Genomic DNA, 12,708 nt, shown 5'->3' with positions numbered 1-12,708 from the left:
GGCAAGGCATGCTGGGATTTGTAGTTTCACAACATCTGGAGAGCCACTGGTTGGCCTGTCCTGCTCTAAGGGGTCGATTTACTCAGCCTTCGATGGAGATAAAGTAGGCGGAAATAAAGAGCAAACCAGTCCGCTCCTAACTGTCATTTCTCAAACACAGTCCGTAACAGGGAAGATAGGAGCTGATTGGCTGGTACTTTATCTCCATACAGTTTATCTCTCTTCACAGCTTAGTAAATAGACCCCTTATTTACCATAACTTTTTCAGTAGTAAAATAATGAGAAATTGTGGTGATATTTCGTGTGTTATATAAAGCAGCGATTTATCACGAGATGAGGCCGTCATCGGTGTCCGTTTTCCCCGCAGGCCGCAGCATCCGGTGAAAGTTCCACAATTAGTGGTTATTTACATCGGTGCAAAAAGGGAAAGAAATACTGGAAGAAGCGCTGGTTTGTCATTAAAGGCAAAGTGCTGTACACATATACTGCGTGTGAGGTAAGTACACTGTCGGCTACTCCGCAAAGCTCATCTCCTTGGAATGACAGACTTCAGTGAACGATTACCCCATCTGACAAAAGAAAACTGGAAAGGGACAGGCTACTTTAACTTAATAGTTTGTGTGAGCCCTCCTGCAACTTATACTAGATGTATTCTGTCTTCCTTTGTTGGATTTTCACCCACAACTAAGTTCCAATGGTGGGTACAACACCAACATCAGGTTTGGGACTAGAATGCTATCCAATGTATAGAGAAGAGCTGTGTCATATCCAAGAGTAATTTAGAGAAACCATTACTCAAAAAGCATAGTTTTAACTATTTGTTTCATTCAGTGGAACTTTGGATATGACACAGCTCAGCTCTGCATAGTAGATGTTATTGTAGCAAAGAAAAGTTATATGCCGTGTCCAAGGGCAATAACCCAAGATGACATTAAAGCTTTTCTGAAACACACAAACAGGAGCCGCTGCATTTAGCAGAAGGTGCCAAAGGGCACAGATATAAATCAAAGTTGCCTGCAGGTGAAACCATGTCATGCCAATTTTTTTATTTTCAAACATCGGCATTCTATCTCATCCATTGTGGTTGGGGCCAGCGGTATCCATGGTTTGGTTTTGTCAGCTGACCTCTGTTCCGCTGCGTGAGGGGCGCTCAGTCTGATGGAGTCACTGGCGAGAGTTTGTCAAATTGTTTAGCTGTTAAGAGACCAGATTATTCATGTATATTTTTTTCTTTATCCTTTTCTAGGACAAAATTGCCACTGAAAGTTTACCCTTATTAGGTTTCCGCATTGTGCCTGAAAACTGGGACCAGAACCCCAAACTAGGCACAGTGTTTCAGCTTTACCACAAGCAAATCTTGTTTTATAGCTTCAAAGCATCAGATACCAATTCAGCCATCAGGTACAGACAGACTTCTCCCTCTGCTCAGCTCTCTCACGTCTGCTGCTGCTGCTGCTGCAACCTCTGCTTAATACGCTGATGCCTACAGTCACGAGAAACGAAATTTGGCAAATCTGTGCTTTTACCTTTGGGATAAAATTACCAAATCATTCTGTCCTCAATAAGGGCCTCATTCACACCTGTTAGCAAGGCTGCAATTTTTGCAGATGGACAAAACCATGCTGTACTGCATGTGGGGCAGATGTAACATGTGCAGAGAGAGTTAGATCTGGTTTCTGTGCAGGGTAAATACTGGCTGCTTTATTCGGTACTTGTGTAGTTTTACGGCGGCAGGCTATGCTACGTTTTCAGCGTAGCCCAATGGCTGCCTAGTGTGGTCAGCGTAGTGACTCGGCGACAGCCTTGCTTAGTTAGCATAGTGTCCCGGTCAGGCAGCGGACAGGTGCTCCATCTGTCTGAGATGCAGGAGCATCTCAGACACTTGTGCGTCTCAGTAATTATTGCGGCAGGGTACGGCAACCCTGCCTGTGTCCACTTCAGGGAGACGGACAGGGTTAGGGGTTCGGTAGCGCGTGCGTCTCGTGCACAAAGGGGGGTGCAGTGTGCAAGTGCGTCTCATGCACAATAAAGGAGGCATTTACCAGTGCTCCATGTTACATACTAGCAAATGCCTCCATTTCAAATCCCCACTATCCACGCCAGCCCGAAGCGTGGTGGGCATAGTGAGGGGACGCGGTATGCATCCTCCCGACCTTTTCATACCCCACTATCCACGTCGGAGAGGAGTTGATTTTACACGAGCTCCGCGTGGGGACGCAAATTACTTGTCGTGTATTCCGCGTCCCCTCGCCACGCTTCGGGCGCGGTGGCTCACTGTGCTCGCCACACTTTATAAAATCAACTCCTATAAAGTCAACGTGGATAGTGGGGGTATGAAAAGGTTGGGAGGACGCATAACGCATCCACTTGCCACGCTTCGGGCTGGCTTGGATAGTGGGGGTTTGAAATGGAGGCATTTGCCAGTATCTAATATGGAGCGCTGGAAAATTCATCCTTTATTGTGCTTGAGACACACTAGCGCCTGCATACCCCCTTTTGTGGATGAGACGCATGCGCTACTGAACCCCTAACCCTGTCTGTCTCCCTGAAGCGGATACAGGCAGGGTTTCTGTACCCTGCCGCAATAATTACTGAGACGTACAGTAGTGGGTAGCGACGTGAGCAGATCTCGTGATTGATAATCCAGGTGCTAGAGAGATCGAACGTTAAGGCCCCCATACATAGAGCCGACTTGTCCTAAGGACAAGTCAGACCAAATTCTCCAAGCAGCTCCCGGGGAGGCTCACATACGATTTAGGACTAGATGTGCCACTTTTTACATGTGATAAATCGCATGTGATTTATCACATGTAAAAAAAATAACAACAGGGAGCTGCAGGGCGGTGAGGAGCGGTGGGGGCGGGCAGCGGCGGCGTCTCTGAAATGAGTGGCCAGCTGGGGAGGAAGCAGCGGGGCAGCAGCGATATCAGATCAGTCGGAGCGTGCGGCGGTGACCATCAGTCTCCACTGTCCAGCGCCGTAGCTCAAATGACTCTCCGGCTTTTGATTGACTGAGATAGAGCACTCTCAGCCAATCAGTGGCCTCCCTCCGCGGCCGCTAATTGGCTGAGAGTGCTCTATCTGAGCCAATCATTAGCCGGGCAGTCATTTGACATGTTATTTTAAAGTTGTAATTGCCGCGGCTGCTGCCCGCCCGCTACGGCGCTGGACACAGTGGACACTGATGATCATTCTGGTCACCGCCGCCCGCCCCACCAATTACGACAGATCTTATGTCCCGCCGGTCCGACCCCTGGGGCCGGGTCCGATACGCATGGGACCGCGCATCGGACCCGACGCCATGTCATGAAGAAACGATCTGGTCCGATTTAACGGGCCGATTGATCGCAATCGTCCGAAATCGGCTCAATGTATGCCCACCTTTACACGCAGGGGCAGCCATTGTTCTCGGCGTTAAACCCCCCCCCCCCCCCCCTCCAAATGTGCTTCCCGCTGCATTTGCCACCTCCAGTCTGTTACTGCACCCCATTATTTCACTGTCACTCATTCCTTCCTCTGCTTTCCTTAGCTGTTTGTATCCACTATCTCCTCTCCGCGCTTCATTGTTCTCTTTCGCATTTCCCACCGATACCAATTAGCATTTACCAAGCAAATTTTCTAAAATAACCACAAGCTGATTGGTTGCTGTAGGCTTCACACTCTTTTCAGTGCTTGATCCTAAAAAAATCTATAAACTTTTTGATGTTTTTGCATAGTGTGAATGATAAAGGAATATTCATGGTCTGACAGAATCTACAACAGGCTACTAACACTTACACACATGCTGATTCTATGTTCACCCCTTTTCCTCTCTTGTCTTTTGCAGGTGGGTTGAAGCCATAAAAGCAGCCACAGTATTATAGCATTCGCTAAACACAGAAAACACCCACCCAATGAACATTTGCAGAATGTAAATCCCGCCCCCCCCTTCCTGATCCCCGGAACGGAACTATTTGCAGGAAGAGGAGCGGTCAGCACCTGCGGGGACTGAAGGCTCCGCCTCTACATCTTGCTCCTCTATCGGAAATCTTTTTGTTTTATATATCAGCCAGCGGGACACATTATACAGAATGGAACTTGCAGCTCCCTCCTTCATTTTTCTACGGTGAAAGGTTCAATTTTACATAAAGACAATCTTTTCCCAAATATCCTCCTGTTTACAATGTTCTCATGACTAATTAAGCAGGTAATTTTATAATATTTGTCATACGTCAGCCACATATATGTGTTATATACCTATCTAGTAAAAGAAACAGAGAGGCGACTGTGTGTGTGCGATGATTAAAGGGGAACTCTGCCTTCGGAGAACTCTACAGTCTAGGTGACCCAACTTGTGTGGCCAGCGCACTGCGCAATTGTATGTAAACCAATCTGCTGTCATATCCCAGGACTATTGAATTGGGACAGCAGGGGGCGGAGTTCCCCTTTCAGGAAACGGATTCACCTCTGGTGATAATAAAACAAAAAAGAAATCAACACAGAACAAACAAACCTCATCTTTTTCCATCCAGCTTTTATACCGTATTCTCAAGGGCTTAGTTCATGTTGAACTCTAGAGTTGGCAACCATGGTGGCGATCTAATTCTGTTCCCGTGCTACGATTGGCAGCTCCACCATTGCTGGTGGCCCCTTGCGTCGACCGTTCGCTGCTTTAGAACACAGAAACCTCACCAGTTACAGTTGCCGCATCCTTACTGGGCCCCCTTCGTCCTCAGACGCCAGCGACAAGTGCATTGAAGCACCCCGATATGCCGATGTAAAAACATTGTTTAGCAGGCTATGCTAAATATTAGCGATGTTGGAATGGCATTGTTTACAGAGTACTTGTAATTGTATAGCAGACAAAAAGCCTTAAACATACACGTTGGTTCTGTCCGACCTATTTAAAAGTAGAAATGAACAGTCAGGTTTCACCTCTTAATGAGAATCTGTAATAATGATCTTATAAATAAATATGTTTAACAGTGTTGTCATTATAAAGACTTTGTACGTGTGTGATTTTATTTTATTTATAGAGTGTACAGGTCCTGGAAAAACAGGAACAATCCATGTTTTTGAACACACGTTCCACAGCGCTTTACAGAGAACATTAGAACATTCACATCAGTCCCTGCCCCTACCACATGTACACGCACACAGACATACTAAGGTTAATTTTTTGGCAGCCAATTAGCCTACCAGTATATTTTGGATTGTGGGGGGAAATCGGAGTACCCAGAGGAAACCCACACAAACACAGGGAGAATATACAAACTCCACACAGTTAGGACCAGGGTGGGAATCCAACCCATGACCTCAGTGCTGTGAGGCAGTAATATGAACATATATATATAAACGAAGTGCTGATAAGAGAAATAAAGATGAGGACGAGGAAAAGAGCTGAATTAAAAGGGGGAGAGAGGAGCAGAAAAGATCACGTTGAGTAGTACCAATATAAGCCCCTAGATGGCAGTGCACACCATTAAAGTGCGCAGAGATGTGGTTTTAACATTTTGATACATGTGAAAGTAAAAATCCATATATAAAGCTTATTTACACTTTAATGTGCTTTCTTCACATAATACAAAATTAAAAGCCAAGTACATTACAGGCTGTAATTCAGGGCCACATGTGTTGTGATACTGGAGGAAAAGTGACAGGACATCTGGTTAATAAAGAAAGAAAACCTACCAAGACAAGAAGCGATGTATAAGATAAAGGACACATAGGGAGCAGACTGGGGACACCACATTTACAGAACAGACAGCTATCTTGTATAGGCAGCGCCCACTTCCTGAGCATAGATAGGGAGACACAGGAAGCGAAGCCCAGAGAGCAGACTATGACAAAATGGAGATCTGCGTGCTGGAGCGCAAGGCGGAACTATGGTTCAGAAGTGAACATTGTCATTTGGGGATTTGGAATTTACTGGTTATTAACAAGCTTTCATATTGTTTATGTGCATTTCCTATTGGAATATGTATACGCTAATGGTGCCTTTGCCCAGTACATTCAGTTGTATAGGATTTATGCACAAAGTTACCTGTTGTCATTAAGTACATGACACCAACCTTTTGACCCTATTGACCTAGGACATGTCGACCTTTTGGAGTAGACCTATTCCCTGTCTATCTAAATAACCCACACCTGTACTTAATCCTTTGAGTGCCAATGTTGCTGTGTGAGATGTGCAAAATATCCACTAGAAATGCCAGGGCCATAGGCAAGGAATATGAATCGCTTTAGTGATTGTCGGCAAATCATCTGATGTCATTTAATTGAAGTTTAGTTAAATATTGCACCCCAAAAAAGTACAGACGGTGTAACGGTTACATTACTGCCTCACAGCACTGAGGTCATGTGTTCTATCCCCACCATGGTGTTATATCTATACAGGGCAGTACGGACGGTGTAATGGTTAGCATTACTGCCTCACATCGCTGAGGTCATGGGTTCTATCCCCACCATGGTGTTATATCTATACAGGGCAGTACGGACGGTGTAATGGTTAGCATTACTGCCTCACAGCACTGAGGCCATGGGTTCTATCCCCACCATGTGTTATATATACGGGGCATTACGGACGGTGTAATGGTTACATTACTGCCTCACAGCACTGAGGTCATGGGTTCTATCCCCACCATGTGTTATATATACGGGGCATTACGGACGGTGTAATGGTTACATTACTGCCTCACAGCACTGAGGTCATGGGTTCTATCCCAACATGTGTTATATATACGGGGCAGTACGGATGGTGTAATGGTTAGCATTACTCCCTCACAGCACTGAGGTCATGGGTTCTATCCCCACCATGTGTTATATATACGGGGCAGTACAGATTGTGTAATGGTTAGCATTACTGCCTCACAGCACTGAGGTCATGGGTTCTATCCCCACCATGTGTTATATATATGGGGCAGTACGGATGGTGTAATGGTTACATTACTGCCTCACAGCACTGAGGTCATGGGTTCTATCCCCACCATGTGTTATATATACGGGCAGTACGGACGGTGTATTGGTTACATTACTGCCTCACAGCGCTGAGGTCATGGGTTCTATCCCCACCATGTGTTATATATACGAGGCAGTACGGATGGTGTAATGGTTAGCATTACTGCCTCACAGCGCTGAGATCATGGGTTCTATCCCCACCATGTGTTATATATACAGGGCAGTACGGATGGTGTAATGGTTACATTACTGCCTCACAGCACTGAGGTCATGGGTTCTATCCCCACCATGTGTTATATATACGGGGCAGTACGGATGGTGTAATGGTTATCATTACTGCCTCACAGCACTGAGGTCATGGGTTCTATCCCCACCATGTGTTATATATACGGGGCAGTACGGATGGTGTAATGGTTAGCATTACTGCCTCACAGCACTGAGGTCATGGGTTCTATCCCCACCATGTGTTATATATACACGGGGCAGTACGGATGGTGTAATGGTTACATTACTGCCTCACAGCACTGAGGTCATGGGTTTTATCCCCACCATGTGTTATATATACGGGGCAGTACGGATGGTGTAATGGTTATCATTACTGCCTCACATCACTGAGGTCATGGGTTCTATCCCCACCATGTGTTATATATACGGGGCAGTACGGACGGTGTAATGGTTATAGCATTACTGCCTCACAGCGCTGAGGTCATGGGTTCTATCCCCACCATGTGTTATATATACACGGGGCAGTACGGACGGTGTAATGGTTACATTACTGCCTCACAGCGCTGAGGTCATGGGTTCTATCCCCACCATGTGTTATATATACGGGGCAGTATGGACGGTGTAATAGTTACATTACTGCCTCACAGCACTGAGGTCATGGGTTCTATCCCCACCATGTGTTATATATACGGGCAGTACGGACGTTGTAATGGTTAGCGTTACTACCTCACAGCACTGAGGTCATGGGTTCTATCCCCACATGTGTTATATATACGGGGCAGTACGGACGTTGTAATGGTTAGCATTACTACCTCACAGCACTGAGGTCATGGGTTCTATCCCCACCATGTGTTATATATACGGGGCAGTACGGACGGTGTAATAGTTACATTACTGCCTCACAGCGCTGAGTTCATGGGTTCTATCCCCACCATGTGTTATATATACGGGCAGTACGGATAGTGTAATGGTTACATTACTGCCTCACAGTACTGAGGTCATGGGTTCTATCCCCACCATGTGTTGTATATACGGGGCAGTACGGATGGTGTAATGGTTACATTACTGCCTCAGCACTGAGGTCATGGGTTCCATCCCTACCATGTGTTATATATACGGGGCAGTACGGATGGTGTAATGGTTACATTACTGCCTCACATTACTGAGGTCATGGGTTCTATACCCACCATGTGTTGTATATACAGGGCAGTACGGATGGTGTAATGGTTACATTACTGCCTCACAGCACTGAGGTCATGGGTTCTATCCCCACCATGTGTTATATATACGGGGCAGTACGGATGGTGTAATGGTTACATTACTGCCTCACAGCGCTGAGGTCATGGGTTCTATCCCCACCATGTGTTATATATACGGGGCAGCACGGATGGTGTAATGGTTAGTATTACTGCCTCACAGCACTGAGGTCATGGGTTCTATCCCCACCATGTGTTATATACACGGGGCAGTACGGATGGTGTAATGGTTAGCATTACTGCCTCACAGCACTGAGGTCATGGGTTCTATCCCCACCATGTGTTATATATACGGGCAGTACGGATGGTGTAATGGTTATAGCATTACTGCCTCACAGCACTGAGTTCATGGGTTCTATCCCCACCATGTGTTATATATACGGGGCAGCACGGATGGTGTAATGGTTAGTATTACTGCCTCACAGCGCTGAGGTCATGGGTTCTATCCCCACCATGTGTTATATACACGGGGCAGTACGGATGGTGTAATGGTTATATTACTGCCTCACAGCATTGAGTTCATGGGTTCTATCCCCACAATGTGTTATATATACGGGGCAGTACGGACGGTGTAATAGTTACATTACTGCCTCACAGTGCTGTGGTCATGGGTTCTATCCCCACCATGTTTTATATATACGGGGCAGTACGGACGGTGTAATGGTTAGTATTACTGCCTCACAGCGCTGAGGTCATGGGTTCTATCCCCACCATGTGTTATATATACGGGGCAGTACGGATGGTGTAATGGTTAGCATTACTGCCTCCCAGCGCTGAGGTCATGGGTTCTATCCCCACCATGTGTTATATACACGGGGCAGTACGGATGGTGTAATGGTTATATTACTGCCTCACAGCACTGAGGTGATGGGTTCTATCCCCACCATGTGTTATATATACAGGCAGTACGGACGGTGTAATGGTTAGCATTACTGCCTCACAGCGCTGAGGTCATGGGTTCTATCCCCACCATGTGTTATATATACGGGCAGTACGGATGGTGTAATGGTTACATTACTGCCTCACAGCGCTGAGGTCATGGGTTCTATCCCACCATGTGTTATATATACGGGGCAGTACGGATGGTGTAATGGTTACATTACTGCCTCAGCACTGAGGTCATGGGTTCTATCCCCACCATGTGTTATATATACGGGGCAGTACGGATGGTGTAATGGTTAGCATTACTGCCTCACAGCGCTGAGGTCATGGGTTCTATCCCTACCATGTGTTATATATACGGGGCAGTACGGACGGTGTAATGGTTACATTACTGCCTCACAGTGCTGAGGTCATGGGTTCTATCCCCACCATGTGTTATATATACAGGGCAGTACGGATGGTGTAATGGTTAGCATTACTGCCTCACAGCACTGAGGCCATGGGTTCTATCCCCACCATGTGTTATATATACAGGGCAGTACGGATGGTGTAATGGTTAGCATTACCGCCTCACAGCGCTGAGGTCATGGGTTCTATCCCCACCATGTGTTATATATACAGGGCAGTACGGACGGTGTAATGGTTAGCATTACTGCCTCACAGCACTGAGGTCATGGGTTCGATTCCCACTATGGCCCTAACTGTGCGGAGTTTGTATATTCTCCCCGTACTTGCGTGGGTTTCCTCCCACAATCCAAAAATATACTGGTAGGCTAATTGGCTTCCAACTAAATTAACGGTACTTGTGTAATAGCACGGTGCCCGTTACATAGTTAGCGTATCGGCCCTGTCAGAATCAGCGCAGTGTTCGCGTGGCCATCGTAGTCACCGTACCTGTCAGAATCAGCGCAGTGTTTGCGCGGCCAGCGTAGTCACCGTCCCTGTCAGAATCAGCGCAGTGTTTGCGCGGCCAGCGTAGTCATCGTCCCTGTCAGAAGTAGCGTAGTGTTCCCGCGGTCAGCGTCCCTGTCAGATATATGTTCCTGAAACATCCCCACTATCCATTCCAGCACAAAGCGTGGCGAGCGGACGCTAATGGTGCCTTTGCCCAGTACATTCAGTTGTATAGGATTTATGCACAAAGTTACCTGTTGTCATTAAGTACATGACACCAACCTTTTGACCCTATTGACCTAGGACATGTCGACCTTTTGGGGTAGACCTATTCCCTGTCTATCTAAATAACCCACACCTGTACTTAACCCTTTGAGTGCCAATGTTGCTGTGTGAGATGTGCAAAATATCCACTAGAAATGCCAGGGCCATAGGCAAGGAATATGAATCGCTTTAGTGATTGTCGGCAAATCATCTGATGTCATTTAATTGAAGTTTAGTTAAATATTGCACCCCAAAAAAGTACGGACGGTGTAACGGTTACATTACTGCCTCACAGCACTGAGGTCATGGGTTCTATCCCCACCATGGTGTTATATCTATACAGGGCAGTACGGACGGTGTAATGGTTAGCATTACTGCCTCACATCGCTGAGGTCATGGGTTCTATCCCCACCATGTGTTATATATACACCGGGCAGTACGGACGGTGTAATGGTTACATTACTGCCTCACAGCACTGAGGTCATGGGTTCTATCCCCACCATGTGTTATATATACGGGGCAGTACGGACGGTGTAATGGTTAGCATTACTGCCTCACAGCACTGAGGCCATGGGTTCTATCCCCACCATGTGTTATATATACGGGGCAGTACGGACGGTGTAACGGTTACATTACTGCCTCACAGCACTGAGGTCATGGGTTCTATCCCCACCATGTGTTATATATACGGGGCAGTATGGACGGTGTAACGGTTACATTACTGCCTCACAGCACTGAGGTCATGGGTTCTATCCCCACCATGTGTTATATATACGGGGCATTACGGACGGTGTAATGGTTACATTACTGCCTCACAGCACTGAGGTCATGGGTTCTATCCCAACATGTGTTATATATACGGGGCAGTACGGATGGTGTAATGGTTAGCATTACTCCCTCACAGCACTGAGGTCATGGGTTCTATCCCCACCATGTGTTATATATACGGGGCAGTACAGATTGTGTAATGGTTAGCATTACTGCCTCACAGCACTGAGGTCATGGGTTCTATCCCCACCATGTGTTATATATACGGGGCAGTACGGATGGTGTAATGGTTAGCATTACTGCCTCACAGTACGGAGGTCATGGGTTCTATCCCCACCATGTGTTATATGTACGGGGCAGTACGGATGGTGTAATGGTTATAGCATTACTGCCTCTCAGCGCTGAGGTCAGGGGTTCTATCCCCACCATGTGTTATATATACGGGGCAGTACAGATGGTGTAATGGTTAGCATTGCTGCCTCACAGCACTGAGGGCATGGGTTCTATCCCACCATGTGTTATATATACGGGGCAGAACGGATGGTGTAATGGTTAGCATTAGTGCCTCACAGCACTGAGGTCATGGGTTCTATTCCCACCATGTGTTATATATACGGGGCAGTACGGATGGTGTAATGGTTAGCATTAGTGCCTCACAGCGCTGAGGTCATGGGTTCTATTCCCACCATGTGTTATATATACGGGGCAGTACGGATGGTGTAATGGTTAGCATTAGTGCCTCACAGCGCTGAGGTCATGGGTTCTATCCCCACCATGTGTTATATACACGGGGCAGTACGGATGGTGTTATGGTTAGCATTACTGCCTCACAGCACTGAGGTCATGGGTTCTATCCCCACCATGTGTTATATACTCGGGGCAGTACGGACGGTGTAATGGTTAGCATTACTGCCTCACAGCGCTGAGGTCATGGGTTCTATCCCCACCATGTGTTATATATACGGGGCAGTACGGATGGTGTAATGGTTACATTACTGCCTCACAGCACTGAGGTCATGGGTTCTATTCCCACCATGTGTTATATATACGGGGCAGTACGGATGGTGTAATGGTTACATTACTGCCTCACAGCACTGAGGTCATGGGTTCTATCCGCACCATGTGTTATATATACGGGGCAGTACGGATGGTGTAATGGTTAGCATTACTGCCTCACAGCGCTGAGGTCATGGGTTCTATCCCCACCATGTGTTATATATACGGGGCAGTACGGATGGTGTAATGGTTAGCATTACTGCCTCACATCACTGAGGTCATGGGTTCTATCCCCACCATGTGTTATATATACAGGGCAGTACGGATGGTGTAATGGTTAGCATTACTGCCTCACAGCGCTGAGGTCATGGGTTCTATCCCCACCATGTGTTATATATTCGGGGCAGTACGGACGGTGTAATGGTTAGCATTACTGCCTCACAGCGCTGAGGTCATGGGTTCTATCCCCACCATGTGTTATATATAC

General features: G+C 46.8%; 1 protein-coding gene across 5 annotated transcripts in view; it reads left to right on the top strand.

Annotated features, from left to right (window-relative positions):
• Positions 1-4,974, top strand: part of FGD5 (FYVE, RhoGEF and PH domain containing 5) — a 107,999-nt gene extending 103,025 nt beyond the window's left edge. For 3 of the 5 annotated variants that reach the window (XR_014454265.1, XM_083155688.1, XM_083155687.1), the window contains exons 19-21: positions 368-496; positions 1,247-1,401; positions 3,827-4,974. Coding sequence is in view for 4 of the 5 variants with exons in the window: in XM_083155688.1 (XP_083011814.1) it covers positions 368-496; positions 1,247-1,401; positions 3,827-3,863 (321 nt within the window). In the remaining variant the exon portion in view is untranslated. The remainder of the gene's footprint in view (positions 1-367; positions 497-1,246; positions 1,402-3,826) is intronic. The other 2 variants (XM_083155689.1, XM_083155690.1) reach the window with 1 other exon arrangement.
• The last annotated feature ends 7,734 nt before the right edge of the window (positions 4,975-12,708 follow it).

Source organism: Crinia signifera, chromosome 8 (genome assembly GCF_055691185.1).
Source record: "Crinia signifera chromosome 8, ASM5569118v1, whole genome shotgun sequence".
NCBI lineage: Eukaryota > Metazoa > Chordata > Amphibia > Anura > Myobatrachidae > Crinia > Crinia signifera.
Note: the sequence above shows the minus strand (reverse complement) of the source record. Positions and strands in the feature narration are given on the sequence as shown.